This window comes from Rhipicephalus microplus, chromosome 4 (genome assembly GCF_043290135.1).
Source record: "Rhipicephalus microplus isolate Deutch F79 chromosome 4, USDA_Rmic, whole genome shotgun sequence".
NCBI classification, from domain to species: Eukaryota; Metazoa; Arthropoda; class Arachnida; order Ixodida; family Ixodidae; genus Rhipicephalus; species Rhipicephalus microplus.
The window spans coordinates 25,346,986-25,366,612 of NC_134703.1; the positions used below are offsets into that span (position 1 = coordinate 25,346,986).

The 19,627-nt window shown below is 46.0% G+C and overlaps 1 protein-coding gene across 2 annotated transcripts in view; it reads left to right on the forward strand.

Annotated features, from left to right (window-relative positions):
- Positions 1 to 7,712, forward strand: part of LOC119171749 (venom allergen 3) — a 75,286-nt gene extending 67,574 nt beyond the window's left edge. The window contains exons 5-8 of one of the 2 annotated variants that reach the window (XM_075892362.1): positions 249 to 433; positions 1,189 to 1,289; positions 5,126 to 5,223; positions 7,335 to 7,712. In XM_075892362.1, coding sequence (XP_075748477.1) covers positions 249 to 433; positions 1,189 to 1,289; positions 5,126 to 5,223; positions 7,335 to 7,582 — 632 coding nt within the window. In that variant the 3' untranslated portion in view covers positions 7,583 to 7,712. The remainder of the gene's footprint in view (positions 1 to 248; positions 434 to 1,188; positions 1,290 to 5,125; positions 5,224 to 7,334) is intronic. The other variant, XM_037422578.2, reaches the window with a different exon arrangement.
- The last annotated feature ends 11,915 nt before the right edge of the window (positions 7,713 to 19,627 follow it).

Consider the following 19,627-nt stretch of genomic DNA (forward strand, 5'->3'; position numbering starts at 1 on the left):
GGCCCAAATGAAAGACTTGCTCGCTGGAAGCAGCCATCGCAAGGTATTGGTAATGATAATAGTCGCCATACGTCAGCGTTTCAGGGCGGGATGGCTTTAAGCTCTCCCATAGCAGAGTACCCTGTACTCTAAATTGTTACCCCTTTATTCTAATCCCCCCCATATGCCAATGCAAGATAAAATTCTGGCGTGCGCTCCGTAAGGACTCATTGCTGACAAGATTCACTTGCAACGGAACCACATCGCAGGCCGTTTCCACGTGGGCCAGAACGTGGCGCTAGTTTGGACGTACGACTTCGAGGATGACCTGCACGACGAGCCTGACTGGGACTCCCAAGTCTACGCCTGGTACAACGAAGCCACAGAGTTCCACTTCAAGTCAGCCTCCATCAGCCCCTTCAGTTTCAGCAAGAAGCTAGGACACTTTACTCAGGTACTGCTACACTCAATTGTTGTGAGTCAGCGCCGTCTTTTCTTTCTCTTTTGCTCCTTCCTTGTCCTGTGTTTTTCTGGTGTTGCGCTGTAAATAACTTGCTACAGACAAAGCTATAAAAATGAACTCTGGAGACAAAGAAGGAAACAGGCTCGTTTGTATTTGTTGCGAAGATGTTCGAAACACTTGAGTAATGCTAGCAAGCCCCAGTGGTAAAGCCTCCAAAATAAATTTGATGACAAATTCGTTTATTTTTCTCTTACCTTCACCTGTAAGTATATACCCTGTAAGTATATACCTTTCCACAGCTACAAAAAAAAAAGCGCCCTATGAAATAGATTTATATTCCTTCACTTGCCCAGAGTTGTAGGTTTTTAGCATACGCACAGGCACCACCGGAGCGAAAATGAGCTATGCATTAAAAAAATTGAGCAAAAAAGGGGCGTATTTTTGCTGAACAATTATTTTCATCTCTCTCTCTCTTTATGGCTTGCTCCTGTTGGGCGCATTAAAAACGCGGCGCTGGCGACTTTCCTATCAAGAATGCGGTGTCACGATGATAGCGTGCACGCCGTCCATGGCCAGGAAGTGTCGGGATAACGTTGATAACGCAAGGAAAGCGCGCGAGAGCTATATGACACCTGTAGTTGTGGTGTGGCAGAAGAGCTTCCAAAATAGTCGATTTTTTTAGAGTGTATAGAAGAGTGCACCACTGGCGATCTTCAATATTCGCTTTCTCTTGCTCCTGTCCGCAGCTTGTCTGGGCCGACACCTACAAGATTGGCTGCGGCTATGCCTACTATCGCCAGGCTGTGCGGGGCCTGACAAAGATCTACGTTTGCAACTACGGACCCGGGTGAGTGGCCGCATTATCTCGGTTTTGCCTTCACTGCGGGTCATGGCCGATATCGAGGCTCGTTCTACACCGTAACGAGGCACGCTCAAGTGGAAACAACGGAGTGTCAAGTGGCACTATCACTGTTTGTTACCCTGATAATTGTGTCCAAATGACTCGGAGTGAAGTGTGTGTACACGAACTGTGCAGAGGGATACATCCGCAACTCTAGAAGAGTGCACGATGCTTACAGCACGTGCTTATCGGGAGTGGTATTGACGGATGGCTGACAGGTAGTTCAACAGTAGCCACGAAACGATGACTATACGCCTTTGCAACAAGCAAGAGACTGATCTTTTCGTTGTTTGTTTAACGCCTGCGTCACACGGTCACTTTCGATCGCTATCGAGCACAAAGCGGATCGAATTTTTCGACCGCAACTGGCTGGCTCCTGTCTGCGCTAATAATTCTAATTACGACCGATAATTGTGACGCTGAATGGGCTTAATCGTGATCGAAAGTGCACCGTGTTAAACTACCATAAGGTATAATAACACGGACATTTCTCACCGCAGAGACGAGTGCAGGGAAGTTACCGAGGCGTATGCACGTATTAAAATATGTCAAAATGAAAAAAAAAATGTCAGATCCTATACGCACTTTAGGAATCGCTTTCATGCGAAGCAGTCAATGAGTCGCATTGTTTGCCATAATTTTTTTTCTTTAAACCACGCGTTCCTAGGCACATTGACGTTCTTTTGTAAATTGAGTATTTGTGCACGTATCGTGGGCTTACCCATGACACATCGACTACACTGGTTTGTGAAGGGTAGCTCACTGTGCGATGAAACTTTGGCCCATCGACTACAATGGTTTGTGAAGGGTAGCTCACTGTGCGATGGAACTTTGGCCCATCGACTACAATGGTTTGTGAAGGGTAGCTCACTGTGCGACGGAACTTTGGCCCATCGACTACACTGGTTTGTGAAGGGTAGCTCACTGTGCGACGGAACTTTGGCCCATCGACTACACTGGTTTGTGAAGGGTAGCTCACTGTGCGATGGAACTTTGGCCCTTGCGTTAGAGCAGAGACGTCAGCGGTGCTCGAGGAAGTTGTGAAAACGAGCGTTCATGCTCTAGTTCGTGAAATATTTGAAAGCAAACACCTAATGCTATCAGCTGTGATTGTCCCCACGTGCAGTGATGTCTCCGCAAGCTGCAAGTCACGCCGCTGGACTGTCCTACTAACCTCCGTATTCTAGAACGTCCCTTCACTAAACGCTTAACCTTCACTTGAGAGAGCAGATTGGAGCGCCGTCTCTAGGCACGGCAAGTTACTATATATCAACAATAATCTGCTGTGATTCTTGAGTAGCGCAGCATCATTTTCAGCTGAGTGGTGGCGCAGTGCTCAGCTCTGTCAAGAGAAGGAAGAAAGTCGAGTCGAGGAGCGTTCGTGAATACGGGGGTAAATGTTTCAAAACAACGCTTGCCTCAGTCAGTTGACTGCCCGTCGTGAGGATAGTTTCCAGCCAAGCGCACGGACGAGGACACAGGTAGATCGGCGTCGCGTCGTATTCCTTCCTGTTCTTAGACACGCACAAGACCATGACGAACCCGGCGAAAGAACACACAGGACGAGCACCGAACTTCAACAGATACCACATTTAGAATGAAACGGTCTGACCACGTGATGCGCAGAACACCCTCCAACGAAACAGAGCACTGCTTTTATGCTTTCTTTCGTGTCGCTCAAGCTAAAGCTACCATCACAACTTTCCCGCTCCGATGCGACACTGTTATGCCGCCTTTGGTTGGGTGTTGCATTGACAAAGGTGTACTCCTTTCGCATTGGTATGGCAGACACTCCTACATGCGACTACTGCGGAGCTGAAGAGACCATCGAACACGTCCTGTGCAGCTGCGCTTGCTACGACACACAGCGATGCCAGCTCCGGATGGTTTGGAATTGACTTGACCCCGGACCATTTTGTGTGCAGAAGATACTAGGACCTTGGGCATCTGCCTCAGTTGCACAGAAAGCAACTAAAGCACTGCTACTTTACCTTAAGTCCACAAACCTGAGCGACCGCCTGTAGACTGTGTGTGCTCCCCGAGTGTGCTCGTGATTGTGTGTACCTTCTCATCTTTCTGCAACCTCTTTTCTCCCCTTTATCCCTTCCCCAGTGCAGGGTAGCAAACCGGATGTGCGTCTGGTTAACCTCCCTGCCTTTCCTTGCATCTTTATCTCTCTCTCTCTCTTTCTCTCTCGTGTCGTCAGCGAATCTGTATAGCTAAATAGAAAAATAAGTAGATTCCCTTCAACATATATAGTTACTTTTTTTTTTTTACTCATCGATCGGTTTAGTTACAGCGCTGATAACATGTAAGGAAGGGTGCAGAAAGTACGTTTCTCCCTTCGAAATGTGTTTTGCGCATCACTTGGTCATTATGAAGCGATGAATTTTTTTTTTTTTGCAACACGGAATGTCGCTTCATGGAATCAATGTTTCGACAAGCGAACATGTCATAATCGGTGCGGCTGTTGCAGCCTTGAAAAAGGCAAGTCCGCATGTCCAGACTGACTCCATGTAGCAACACCCTGTTTTCACAGGGTTTTTTTTATTAGTTGGAAGTTTCGCGCTCTTCCATTTGTTTTTAAGCCTTGACCATTGTCTTTATGTGCGCTATTTCTTTAAGTATCAAGACGGCCAGTACCGACTAGGCCAACTGCCTGTTTCCTCGTTGGTTTGTTGGGCTGAAAGTCCTCCTCAAAATGTTCGTACATAGATCTCGCTTCTCCCCTCCCCCACCGAATCAGCCAGATAGCCGAAAATAGCTTTTGTTTTCGATTTATTGAGCGAATAAATACCCAGTTTATTAAGAGACACTGTATTACACTAATCTTAGGACGCATATAATCGTTGAGAGAAACTCGCACGTGTACAGTGTGCAATGCAGCGCCAAATGAGAAAACAGCTGCAGCAATTACTCGCAAAAATAATAATCTCAAAGCTTGTGTTTGCCCCTGAAGTTTGCTTGCTTAGGGAGAGAGCATGGCCAAATTTCAACTGTAGATATATAGGTAATGAGAAATTTTTCATTCATTCATTTATTCATTTTTCGGACAGTACAAAAAGCATTGCCCGCGGTCAGGACAAAAGGAGGTGGTTAGCCCCCTGGCATGGTCCTGCTCGCGCTGGGCGTAACAGTAGCAATAGAAACAATATAAATTATTGCAAAGCGCACACATAAACATATATACACACATAAAATATGCACATACAAATAAAAAAAAGGAACAAAAGAAATCACTATTGTAACAATAGAAATCATTGCTGAGCACACATAAACATATATATATATATATATATATATATATATATATATATATATATATATATATATATATATATATATATATATATATATATATATATATATATACAAATAGTATGAGAGACTGTAGCTTACCCTACCGTGCTGAGAGTGCATTCATCCTAAGTGTTAAAGAGGGACCGAATTTTCATTTTGAATTTTTTTTGAGTTGGTGCACGATCGTGCTAGTTCAATTATTGCAGGATGCTCATTACATAACTTCATACTTTGGAAGTCTATTGCTTGCATTCCATAGTTTGTGCGTGTTCTTTCCACAACTATGTGTGTTTTACGAATTTTAATGTTAGATTTAGAATTGAAACCGATTTTGCCACTCTTGAGAGTGAGCTATAGCTTCTCTTTTTTATGTTTTATGACACGATGTGCCAGCGCTCTTACTTTTTTTTTTTTTGACATAGCGCGAGCAAGCTGCACCGGAGACAGCTGATTTGACGGTACTTCTTTTGCTACTGTTGCAGAGGAAACATCATCGGAGGCGCCATGTACGAACAGTCGCCGGTCCCCACGTGCAGGCCAGGCCTTGTGCCAGCCGCCGGTACCTACAGCGGGCTCTGCGGTAAGTGCGATGCCCTTCAATCTTAACGAAATCGCATGTTCGGCGAAAATACCTCAGGTAAAATAATAGAACGCAGACAAACTAATACCCCTGTCACACGGGCACCCGCGAAGACCGTTTAACTACCTCGTCCTTACGACAACGAAGATGCGGTCCGTGTCACACGGCCACCCTTACGCAAACGAAGGTAAATGGAACATTTCGCAAAGGCCGTTCAATGATCTCCCTTCGCAGCGAAACGAGCTACTCTCGTCCCCAGCAGTCTAGAGGTCAGAGAACAATTTCGAGCACTAAGTGGCCGCAGTGAAAGAATAATACATTTTGGCAATATAAAACGTTCTTTCGTTGTAGTACTCATTCACAACGGGTGTTTGTTTACATATATTTACGCCCGCCAGAGTTAACTCACTCTCAACACTGATACCCTACACACCGTGCCTCGCGAGTCGGGCCGGCCGGTGACAGCCGATCAACGTCATTACCAGCGCAATATCGCACCACTTCCTCACGTCGTCCGCTGTGTCACTCATGGCTGAAGAACACAAAATGTGCGCTCACGAGGCAAGGAAGCATAAGAACTTTCGTACCGGGCATGTACACAGGCAACAAAACAACTAAAAGCACAATGTGGTCAGCGTCACTAGCAGCATCGCTGCATTTAGCAAATGCGTTTTTACTTAAAATTATTTTTAATGGTTTGTTAGTCGCATACCTACTTAATAGTGCTTTTTGTAAAAACCGCATAACGAGGATTCTAAAAAAAATCAATAGAAATGAAATTAGAAAACTTTTACGAAAATCAAACAGCGCTAGCTGAGCCCCATCGCGGCAACTGTTACAACCTCATCATTGCCGTGTGACACTGCCACAACTCCTTCTCCGTTGAACCCCCTAGGGGAGATTTACGTTGACGGTGTTCAACGGAGTTTGGTAGTGGCCGTGTGACAGGGGTATAAAACTGCGTCCCGCATGTGTAATCGACTTGAGCTTCTAACCATGTACACGAATGAACCCATGAGCTACGGTGGCAGTCTTCCCCCTACACTTTATAAACTAGACGGAGGGATGATTGCCACGACAGCTCAGTGGTAAAGCATCAGACGCGTTATTCCAAAGTCGCAGGTTCAGATTTTGTCGATGGCAAGTCATGTTTTCGTCCACTCTTCTTTCTTCACAATTGCATTACAATTACTTGTAATAGCATCCTCTATACTTTCTCCGACATTATTGTCTGTTAGTTGTCATTATTATTGTATCTTTCAAAAAAAACGAGCCCTTTAATATACACTTTCCTAGGTGTCCAGCTTTTTTTTTTTTTTAGTCCCCGCCACGATGGTCTAGTGGTTAAGGTACTCCGCTGCTGACCCGCAGGTCGCGAAATCAAATCCCGGCTGCGGCGGCTGCATTTCCGATGGAGGCGGAAATGTTGTAGGCCCGTGTGCTCAGATTTGGGTACACGTTAAAGAACCCCAGGTGGTCAAAATTTCCGGAGCCCTCCACTACGGCGTCTCTCATAATCATATGGTGGTTTTGGGACGTTAAACCCCACAAATCCATCAATCAATCAATCAACCTTCTAGTCATATATGCTTGCTATCTTATGCTTACGCCAACCACCTAGCACCCCATTTTGTATTCTTTCTTTTTTGTTCCACTTGTGATATGATAATGTAGTGCCGGACGAGACTCCAGTTGGACACTTGTGCAGTGCCCTGATTGCGACCAAAGTGAGATTCTTGATAGAAGGAAACAGCCCGAACGACAAGGGCCAGCGATAGAGAAAGAAACAAAGAAAGCGTCCGTAATGTCCCTTTTCCACTACCCATTGTCGTCATCACTGCTCTTTTTTTTTTTAAGTACAATTTGCCCAACTAGCCATCTTACAGGGGTGTTTCCTGATTTCCTGGGTGAAGATAACTGGAGTGTGATTCCACCACAGCTTCTCTTAACCTTTGCGTATAGCTGAAGCTATATATAGTATATTCTAATTTCTCCTTTTTATCACACGTTCCGATTATGTTAACTTGGAAGTATTGATAACATTGTAACGCATACCTGCACTCGCAGAGAAAGTCGTTTGAACTAGCGCATCGTTTGCATGCTCCTTGCAGACAAGGACCCGTACTACGTGGGCGACGACGAGAACGAGGACCTCGAGGACACGTTTGGCAGCACCGCTACCCACGTCCTGGCTCACAATCCCTACCAGACGTCGTACCACACGTTGCTGCTGAACAACCCCGCCGTGCACGCCATCTCGAGCCCCCTGCCGTCGTCGACCAACTATTTCTTGCTGGGCCGCATCCGCAGGACTTCGCCCAAAAAGCAGGAACGGAACGCCACCAGAACTGCCGCCTGAGCATCGTCGAAACTTGTAATCGCAATCCACGATGGGGGGGGGGCACGTATCAACCAAGCTGCGCATGCGCTGTAGTCTATCGTCGCAGGCGAGTCATCCACTAGGCAGCAAAAGAATCAGTCCCTAGGAAATATGTGAGGTTGTCGAATTATCACGCCCCAAAAGATACGTCATTACATTACCTACAGCGGAAGTGTAGTTGAATAGTTGAAAAACGAAAAATGGCTGCTACTCGAAACGCGAACCCGACTTCTTCGCACAATCTATAAGATCCGTGACGCATCGAATGGGGCGTTGCAAGTGGGATCACGACTTTCGAGCGCGCATTGATAAGAAACTCGCGGCGCATATAGTTTCAGTATTGACTTTAATTTATGAGATAATTTCTCTGTTCAAGGGAAGGACAACAAGAGTTTTAAATGCGCGAATTAGTATGCAAAGGTGCACAAAATGCCAGCATACCCATAAAACACTCGTCTCTCATAATCACATTGTCGTTTCGGCCCGTAAAACCACCAAAATTATTGTAAGTCTACGCTGCCTCATCTGAAGGCAGGACCACAGCATTGGCAAGATAACGACAAGGCAGTGACGGGTGTAAATTTATTATTTATTTCCAGTCCAGTCAGAACATCACGGCATCCGAAACGTTCACTATTGCCGATGTCAGTGACCACGAACATCGCGTTTCCCGTAATTAAAGTTTCCAACGATGCGATCACTACTGCCGATGTCAAAGACTAGGAACATCGCGTCTCCCATAATTAAGGTTGCCAACTTCGGTCACGGCGACTGCAGCGCAGGCGCAGCCGGCCCTTTGTTTCGACGCACGCAAGTTTATGATTACAAGTGTTTGTGTGACTACTGTGCAGTCACAGCTCTAAGCTCCACAAAAAAAAAAAAAAGAGGCGGGGGGGGGGGGGGGAAGAATTACCAAGTTAAGGCATTTGCGGAGAGCTACGTAAGTCAAGGCTCTGCTAAGTACTGACGATATTTGTTGTCCACTCCAAGAAGCATCATGCCCGCCAAAGGTCACATACCCTTCTGCACTACCGCTTGTCTGTGATACCTTTAAAATAAGTGAGCGGCCCAACAAAACTAAACAAGGCACTCATAGAGCATAGAGCATAAAACAACGATATATGTGATTTCCTCGGTGTTTGCAGGGTAAACGAAATGCTATGCTCTCATATAGAAGTTGATAGTCCGTCTTGGGAAATTTAAACATTCAGCGTAGACACTATACTGAAATTAATGTTGATCCTAATTTTCAAAAATTCTCGTGTACGTGGTTCAGCTGCCAATACGAGGATCATGAGCTCCACAGAATATTTCTCACGTCTTTATTCTTTCTCACATTTTTTTTTCTATAATGATACTTTAGAGGATGGCGTGCAATGATCGCCGAAAAAAAAAAAAACAAGTCATGTGACGATCGCATTCTCATGTTGTGTAAATACATGCTTCCCCACATTTTCTGTTCTGTGTGTGATAAGCACGCGTAATTCCGTGTACGCGCTGCTCGTGTGTGATATAATTTCTCAATAAAGTTTTTTTTTGTACGTTCCGTAAGCGTTCGTTGTTCTCTTTGTACTATACCAAAGAAAAAAAAAGCAGCCACGAACGCTGGTATTTCCCACAGGTTTCATTCTTAAACCATGCGAAATTTCAGGAAAAGAAGGAGACGTCCTCCGTATACGGAAAAGCTGCAGAGTCGCACCAAAAGTGTAGCTCATGTCATGCTACACAAAGTTCGATCACATTTCAGTGCTACTCACGCCTCCCTTACCATACGCAACACTTATAACACCGCAACGATTCTTTTCCTAAAAGATATTAGGGAGTTTTAGAATGGCGCACCGCGAGCCCTTGCGGTGCGTTCGCTGCCACTGCGCATGCGTCGTAACGCGAGTCAGCGTTCGCGGACCGCACGCAGAAAATCCGAAATTGCGGGCGGCGGTCGCGGCCCGCATGTGGCCCGCAAGCGCTAGTTTCGGGGCTACGGTGTCACTGCGACCGTGTGTTGCGGTTCGCAGCAGGGCAAACGCTATTCTAAAACTCACATGGCGCCCGCAACGCTTGCAAACGGTATTCTAAAGCTGCCTACTAACCTTCACAACGGAGCCGTAAACCCTCGTCGAGTGATCAGGTCACTCCCTGAACACGTGCGAACGCGCGCAGCTGGCGTGACGTGGCGCGTCACGTCACCGTCACGTGACGTGACGCGTCCTCGTCTTATGCTTCACTCTCACAAGACGTGCGACGATTTCTTCGACACGGGATTGATGCAGTAATGTATAATTACTGCTTTTATTGTATAATCCTGTGTTTTGTACTTTTGTCCTAATGCTGTACTACAAGTGTTGATTTCTCCTGTATAGTGTAATGCACGATTTATTTGCTTTTAATTTTGCTGTTTTGTATTCTATTTTCTACTGTAACCCCCCTACAACAATGCCCAATGGGCGATGTAGGTATTTGTAATAAATAAATAAATAAATAAATAAATAAATAAATAAATAAATAAATAAACTGTGAGGGGCGACAGAACGTGCAGAGAGAGAGAGAGAGAGACGGAGAGAAAGAGAGCGAGAGATAGATGGAGAAAAAGATATTTGCTAGAGGGGAAAAAGGATTCTGCACGAGGTAAGATTCGAACCCACGCGTATTCACAGTCAGCAGAGCGTAGCATAGTTCTTTATTAATTAGAAAAGGAAAGAGAAAAAATAAGAATGTCGGAAGGAAAAGGTAGGAAAATGGTAGAAGAGTGCACGATAACTGTCTCAGTGAGGTCACTTTAACCGAAAGCTAGCAGGGGATGGGGATAAACGAAACAGTGAGACAGAATGGAAAAAGGTTGTATAAATAAAAAGAAAAGAGAGGGAAAGATGAAAAAAATGCAATATAATAGCAAGGGGATGTGTAAACAGAAAGTGGGAGAAATATATAGAACGAAAGAGGAGGCGAGAACTGCATATAGTTAGAGAAAGAAAGGAGGAAAAGAAAAATATATATAAAAAATATTGAGAAAGAGAAGAAAATAGAGAAAAAAGCGAAAGAGAAATAGATATAATAAAAAAGGCGAAATGATAGGGGAAAAAAATAGCCTGAGGAAGAGAGAACGAAAAATGTTTGCTAAATTTGCCGTAACAACCACAGCCAGAGCCACCCCCAGCTCCGCTTTCTTTTAATCATTGCGCCTTCATGCTGTGCAAGTATACGCTAAATTTATTTAGCCACAAACCATCAATCAGCATTGTTATTTCTTCAATAACAATGCGTGATATATCTCCCATACATTCAATTTTCTTTCAATCTATGGGAGATATATCATCAAGACCCTCCGCGCTGGCCTATAGCTGTTAATGGCGCTTGACAGCTGACCTGAAGGTGGCGGGATTGAATCCCGGCCTCGGCGACCATATTTCGGTGTGTGCTGAGACAACGCCCCCTAAAGAAATTATGCCTGGAACGTGAGCCGCGAACGCGCTGCCCTACCCTCTGATTTTACCCTCCTTCAGTACAAAGGCGACCGTCTCCGACGGCCGCCCCCTGCGAACACAGCAGTGCTCTCACAGTTGCCTCCGAGCATAGAGTTTCTCAAAATTAACTAGAGGGCACTCTGGCGCTGCGATCGTTCAGCGACCATGGGAATGATGGGTAGTACCCACATTTGCCTAGTCTTCGTACTTGCGGGTGGCGAATCGTACTTGCGGATTCATTTATTTATGTGTTTCGATTTTGTTTTGAAAGAAAAATTCAACCCTTTTGAATGTCGTGACCCAATTTGGAAAGGAAATTCGAAAAAAATAGGGTGGTGAAGCGCAATCGCTGAACATTTGCTGATTTTTGTTTCTTGAGAAAACAGCTTCAAGCCACACGAACACACACGGAGCCAAGAGAAGGCCAGAAGTACGAAGTTTAGACAAATGTGTGTACTACCCATCATTCCCATGCTCGCTGAAGCGCTGTGCATTGCAGCTCCCATAGACACTAGCGCCAGAGTTCGCTCTAGTGTATATTGGGAAACTCTACGCCTCCGAGCAGCCGTAACAAAGCGGTACGCATGAAGGTACGGTTATGTCACGTGACTGAGTGGTACGGAGGCGAGCGGGCTCACGCGGCGGCCGGTCGCAACACAAGGCAGGAGGCATGGCCTCCGAGATTGCGTGCTGGCAGAAGGCTCCCGATTGAAAAGAGCGCTACGTTCCAGGCATAGCTTTTCTAGGAGGCGTTGGCTGAGATTCATGCGCACGTTAGCCCTCCGCTACGGCGTCTTTCGTGACCAGTCGTGGTTTTGGGACGTAAAACGGCAACAATTGTTGTTATTTTTGCTCGATCACTCAGCTGTTCTTAGGTTCCTCGCTATGCGAAGAGCACCGCTGCGCTGCGCTTTAGCCACGCTGACAGGATCAACGTTCCGAACGGAAGATCGCCAACGCACTTGTTTGCGCAGCGGTTCCGAATGAAGATGTTGTCAACCTTCGCCGGGGTTCAGGGCGCGCTGCCAAGCCAAAGGCGCCAGCGTGCAGGTCTCGCGTGCGCGCTTGACAGAAAAAAAAGCAAAAAAAAAACGCTTCCAGCTTGCCAGGGACGCTGCCATCTACAAGCACTTGCGCGCCTCTGTTCCTTGCAATCCGTTACTTGCAATGACGTGGGGGAGCCTGGAATATATTGATTTAATTTATTTGCCGCAACGCACGTTGTGGGATATGTAAACAAAAAAATCTATTTAAAAATGGCTTGAGCGAGTCCTTCATTTCAGCATCGGAAAATACGAAAGCAACGCACAAGTAGTTTGTTTATATTGCCGTACACTTTGACCGATCATCACAATAAGCAAAGCATTGTCATACACTTGGACGAAATCACTGAATGAATGGAACGCATCGCTAGTTGTTTGTATACACAGGTCGTCATACATAAACGTAGATCACATCTGCATGACACACCATAGCTACAATTTAATCACCTGGGTCCCTTCGTCCTGCATCGGCTATGATTTAATCAAACGGGGCGTTTTTTTTTTTCCATTTCGCGACCTATTGAACTGTGGCCTCCATGATGGGGAATCCAACCAACGTTGTCAAGCTGCAGCTAAACCACAGCCGCAAAGCTAAAGTACATCGAGGTGGTTAATTAGTGACTTGCGGTAATGACTTCTTGATGGCATCGAACCTGGTGCTTGAGTTTGCTTTCTTGGTTTGATTGCTCAGTAAAAACATACTTTATATGCTGACGCCTATCATGATTGCAGGTCTGGTTACCATAAGCATGCGCAGGGTCCTCCTCAGGCGGGGAGGGGTGTGTGGGCGAATGGTCGTTGCAGCGCCCTCCTCCTTACTAAATAAATGATGGCGCAGACTATGAGCCCCCTTCCTAAGTGACCTGCCACCCTCCTTGCCTTCACGTGTACTTCCACGTCTGGCTACCTTACGCCCAGGTGGCTGCATTTGAATTTCAGCTTCTCTATACGGGTTGGAAACGCTTCTGGATATATACATATATATACAAAGGAAATTTACATTAAATGCCTCAGGCGACTTGCCCCGCCGCGGTGGTCTAGTGGCTAAGGTACTCGGCTGCTGACCCGCATGTCGCGGGATCGAATCCCGGCTGCGGCGGCTGCATTTTTCGATGAAGGCGAAAATTCTGTAGGCTCGTGTGCTCAGATTTGGTTGCAGGCTGCGGCGGCTGAATTTCCGATGGAGGCGGAAATGTTGTAGGCCCGTGTGCTCAAATTTGCGTGCACGTTAAAGAACCCCAGGTGGTCTAAATTTCCGTAGCCCTCCGCTACGGCATCTCTCATAATCGTATGGTGGTTTTGGGACGTTAAACCCCACATATCAATAAATACTCAGGTGACCTAAGCTGGGCTTTAACGTAAACAGGCGCATTATATATCACTAAAATGACTGAGGCTACATATTTCGGTGGGAGGAAATAGTACGTAATCGGCTGCCTTCCCTTCCGCCTCCCGTCGACGTAAGCCGCACATGTCGATAAGCACGGGCATCCAAATCAGCTGCGCCTGTTCACAGAACACGCCTGAGTGCTATCAGCGGCACCCAAACTGTGCGTTCCGTCCAAACGATTTGTAACTGCGGCCATCTGTCTTAAAACCACCATATGATTATGAGAGACGCGGTAGTGGAGGGCTACGGAAATTTCGACCACCTGGTATTCCTTAACGTGCACCCAAATCTGAGCCCACGGGCCTACAACATTTCCGCCTCCATCTGTTCATATCAGTGTATACTAAAGATAGAAATCATGAGTAATATTAGGTGAGCCAGACCACTGCTATTGGGGCTGATAACGTGGCCAGTGCGTCATCTAGCTTTAGTTTATTGATATGTGGGGTTTAACGTCCCAAAACCACCATATGATTATGAGAGACGCCGTAGTGAAGGCTCTGGAAATTTCGACTACCTGGCGTTCTTTAACGCGCGCCTAAATTTAATTACGGGCCACAAGCATTTTCGCCTCTATCGAAAATGCAGCCACCGCAGCTTGGATTCGATCCCGCGACTTGCGTGTCAACAGACGAGTGCCCTGTAGCTATATACTATACCACCTCAGAGGGGCATTTACCTTTATTTATTCAGATTCAAACTGTATGAGAAGCTTCGGCATCATTGCATCTTTATCGTCACAAGGGGACAGTGCCGTGAATTATTCAACAGCGTTTAAAAGGTGTATGTCTACCTACACTGCAACGATGTCCATGGGTTACCTCCTGGTCATCCAAAGCCAGGACCTATAAAATATTGCAGGAATATTCCGAACAAGTCCCGTGGACGTCCCTACAGAGCGCGACTTATTCTGGTGGAACTTACCTCCGATATCTGCGGTCGTGCTAACATGGGTCGTGTCCTCCAGGAACATGCAGTGTTCAGGAAACAAAGTAAACGATTCGTATTACGCCCACAGGTACAACGCGATACAATAGCAGTCACTCCCACCAGGATGAAGTTTTTTTTTTTTTTTTTTGACACAGGTAAAGCTAATGCACTTTGACTTGGGCGAGTTGGTACACGATTGGATAGGCTTCAGTGCAATTTAGACGAAGACCACGGGAGACGCACAGCGCTCGTCTGTGTTCTGTGCGTCTCCTATGGCCTTCATCTAAATTGCGCTGAAGCCAATCCATAGCTAATGTAATTGAGCTTAATCGTAACACGCCACAATGCAGTGCACTATCGTGAGCAATATGATTTCGAGCACGCAAGCGCATGGCGAATTGCCTCGAACCATACATCGGCTGATCCGCTGCGGCCGTTGCCGGAAACAAAGCGGAAAAGGCGGCGCGCTTCTGGTATCTGTTGACAGTTCCGCCTGTAGCATCGTTGCTGCAATACGGCGGCTACCAGCGGTGATATGAACTTGCATAACGTGCAGTCACACCGAATCACCCATGTAGCTGCTGAGATATCGGCTGTGACGTAGCAGCCATGATGTGATGCCTCTACTATATGTAGGTGGTGTTGGATCCGCATTTTGTGCTCAGATTTGGGTGCTGCACGTTCAAGAACCCCAGGAGGTCGAAATTTCCGGAGGCATCCACTACGGCGTCTCTCATAATCATATGGTGGTTCTGGGACGTTAAACCACACATATCAATCATAGAATGCGCATTTTGGTGCACGTCTTTCACTTACTTCGTTTTTCGTGCACTTTTCTTCGTGTATCGTCGCTAGCGGCATATAGCACGCAATCATCTGCCGTCTACAAAGCGATAGTGCAAACAGACGGCGAAAGAGCACCCCTTTTTTGACGTACGGTTTCGGCCGCGCCATCCACGTATCACGTCATCTTGGTTCTGATGCTATACTTGCCACGTGCTCGCGTGATATATATATATATATATATCAACTTTCGACAGATCCTCCCACGTACATTGGGTGCGAAGCATGCTGATGGAAAGTGACTGGTTGTATTTTTTTTTTATTCAGCGATACGTTTTGATGGCACTATATATAGGTGCAAATGCCCGCGCAGACACATGCACGTTTACCAGCCACATATGTTTTATATAAACAGTTGTTTACAGTTGCGTGACGATGCCGACAGCATCATAGGCATTAGCAACACCAGAAGCGGTAACCTGATTTGAAGAGCTGGTGCTCGCGAGGATGGCTGTAGCCTGGACACTGCTATAGAAATACTCTTCAGTGGATGCTGCTTATCTGCAATTGACGTTAACCTGGCGTGATGACCGTATCATAGGAGTCCGTATGAAATCTATAAAATTGGATAGCCGGTACTGCAATCACAATTGACGTTTCACGAATCATTTGGGCATATTAGAAAAATAGGAGGAGGAAAGTTTAAGCGGAATGACAGGGAGGTTAGCCAGTTCTTAGACCGGCTGGCTACCCTGTGCTGGGAAAAGGGGTGAGGGGAATAAAAGATGATAAAAATAAATGTTGCAAAGAGAGAGAGAGAGAGAGAGAGAGAAATTACATAACAAATAGCGACAGAGGAAAGGCAACATCGAAGAGTATAAGACACTAAAGTCTGTCTCTGAGGCCAGTTGTCCGCAAAAAGCGTAGAAGAGCCCTAGTTCTGAGACCTGACGTGGCTCTGTGGTAGAATATTTGATTGCCACGCAGAATGCCAGGGTTTGATTCCGGCTGGGACCCTGACATTTATTCTTTACATTTGTTCGGTCAACGCTGCTGATGTCAGCTTTTTCTTAACGCTCACGTGTTGACATTACTCATGCGTGTTCTCGCTCTTCCTAGGTAGATATGAATTGTCAATCACCTGTGGCAGATACCCGCATAACAATGGCACATACCCGCCCGCGGGCATGTGCCAATGTCTGGCGGAAAGTGTTTGACGAAGTACGCGACGTTATTCATGTGATCACTAGCGAGTCATATTCGACAAACCACCTTACCCTCCAATACTAATTTTAGTTTACCCCGAGTTGTAGTTTACCCCGAAATCTAGGCGGCTAGATAGGTAGATAGACATATAGACGATCAAGGTCCCTGCAGTACGCAAATAAATTAATAAAACCTTCGTAGGTGTCATTTCGGTGCAATGTCAATCACAATACCTGGGCTGGTTATCTAATCTTACAGCAAAGCAAGAAACATTAATTATGTACTCCTATATCTGATACAGGCGCCATGTTGATTTATTATCATTCGTGGTTCTGGTGCTGGGTCCCCTTTACAGCAATCTAATAGGCTAATAATAATTTTGTTCTTACTAGTAGGATATGGCGAGACATATTCAAGCATGGCCCGGCCTTGGATGAATACGCTAATGAAAGTTCTTCATGAAATTAACATCATCGCACCGTAAAGTGCCCTTCATTTACTGACGTCTGCGCTCTAACTATATGATGATATGTGGGGTTTAACATCCCAAAATCATCATATGATTATGAGAGACGCCGTAGTGGAGGACTCCGAAAATTTCGACCACCTGGGGTTCTCTAACGCGCGCCGAAATCTGAGCACACCAGCCTACAGCATTTTCGCCTCCATAAAAAAGAAAAAAGGCAGCTCCCACAGCGCGTGGGACCTGCCCTTTTTTTTTTTTCTTCTTTCGAACAAACAGCAGCCTGTGTCGTCTCCCTTCTCGTACTTCGTCCGGGCGGCTAGGCCCCTCTAGCTGTGCCCAGAGAGAGACAGAAGGGTGACGGAGAGACGAGAAGGTTGGCCAAGGTTAACCATAGAAAACATGTGGTTGACTACACTGTGCTCGGAAAGAGAAATTGTTTGAGAAAGCATGAAGCAATATTACAGTCCCACAAAAGCAACCTACGATCAGGTTTGTGATTTCATTCACGGGTCTGGCACGTGATATACATGACTCGTTCGTTGGAAAGGACAAAGCAACAAACAGATTTATTACTTCTCTGTCGCGATTTAGATCTAACGACGCCGAAATGATTTTACGTCGCTCTCTTCCGTGTACCTTTTCGGTTTGTGACGATGGGTAACGTACAACACGGGAGGAAAAGAAAGAGAAAACAAAAACAAAACGCGTCAGGTATATTATATCTCACATTATTCATTCGATCTAGTTCTCACATGAACCTTCCCCTTTACCGGGGTTTTTACTGGATGCCAATCTTGCAATGACACCCCAGATCACCATCGTGGTTTGGGAAACTTCGTGCTGTTAAGCTTTACTTTCCAAAACAACGATAATATAATATTACGAGAGGCATAGTAGTGATGAGCTCCGGAAAGCTCGATCATCCGGAGTTTTTTTTTTTTTTTTTTTTTGAGGTGCACTGACATTGCACAGTACACGGGCTTCTATAGCATATCGATCGCCTCTATCGAAATGCGACCGATATCGAACAAACGTTTTTCGGGTCGGCAAACGAGCACCACAAACCACAACACTACTGCTCCATCGCGGCGGACGGACGGACACACACACACACACACACACACACACACACACACACACACACACACACACACACACACACACACACACACACACACACACACACACACACACGTATTGCGTTTCGGTGCAACTCGTCTGATATCACGGCGGCATCAGATTTTCGTTATTGGGAAGCGGAAGGGGGCACTCTCGACAAGTGTTTTTTTTTTTTTTTTAGGGGGAAGGGACGTGGGTATAAAATTAATGCGCTTGTCAGTGAAGTCTTTGAAGCAAGTACACGGGAGGAACACAACACGAGCGCTCACATTTAACAAGTATTATTTCACAATGAAAGCACATATATATTGGTTAAACATCTGACACCAATTCGCTACGGTATCTGTGATGCGCACAGAGAACGCGATTTCATTATTTTCTAGTTTTAATAATAATAATAATAATAATAATCATGCGTATTTAAAGCCCTGCAATCACTGTGTTGTGAAAGTTGCACCGGGTAGTGAGAATAGTAAATATCATCATTATGAAACGATGCACATTCGCTTCGTCCTCTTCCTCCGTTGGCCTCTTCCATGCCGGATTCCGCGTGTGCCGATTTGTCCTTCATGGAGTACAAAAACTATGATGGCGGGTGAGTACGTTGCGTAACTAATATTCACGAAACATCACGCAACTAGAATCATACAACACCTTGCATGACTAAAGGTCGCTCAACATTTAGTGACGTCGCTGAAATCACGCAACATCATATATCAACACCTTTTCTACAGATAGGAGGATTTCGTCTTTTCTGGGCTGTTGCACGGAAGCTGACGTCACAGCCTCGGCAGAGCATTTTTCGGGGTTCACGCGTGTTAACTACAGCCCAGAGAAGACTAAGGCCGCGCTGCAGGGAGCTTTCAGTGAAAAGGTCGATGCGACGTGTTCCCGCCAAAAAGACGTAACAGCTAGTCAAGCCACTGAAATCACAACAGCGTGGAGCGGTTAGTCACGTGACGTGTCTAGCCAAGTCTAGCCATACTTAGTCATACTAGCATCTGTCAAAAGCTTGACATAGCCAGCAAAACTTAGCTAGATCAAACCAACGTCACTAGTTCTAAGTAACGTTGGGTCAAACACTAGCTCCGCTGATGGTTGCAGTCTTGCGCAAGCTGCGCACTTATATGCTTCTCGGGAGCTCAAGGGGACGGGGGAGGGAATAATCCACCCTCACGCACCTTCCGTGAAGTCAAGCACTGCACCGTGTCGCCTGTAGGCAGACAGAAATTAGGTGCCTTCTTCCTTTTCCTTATGAACCACTAACAACAACAACAACAACATTCCATTAATCCTCCTCGCATCCCAATAAAGGTTAATGGAATTAAAGTGGAGCAATGCGGTTAAAACGTTAAAACTAGTTTTGACGCCCACGTTACTCGCAGCCTCTGAAAACACGTGCAACATATTGAACAAACAATGGATGCACCCTATCCGAGCGTTGAGATGATACACAAACAACCCTGTGCCATGGAGCAAGGAAGAAAAATCCTCTCTGCTCGCGTCACGAGCAGGGCCTGTCAAGACACGCCCGGGGACCACGCTCACATGCTCCCGTCTATGCTCCCATGACCGCTCGCGCTGCTCTGATTTTTACGACGCAGAGAATGGAAAGGGACAAGCTTA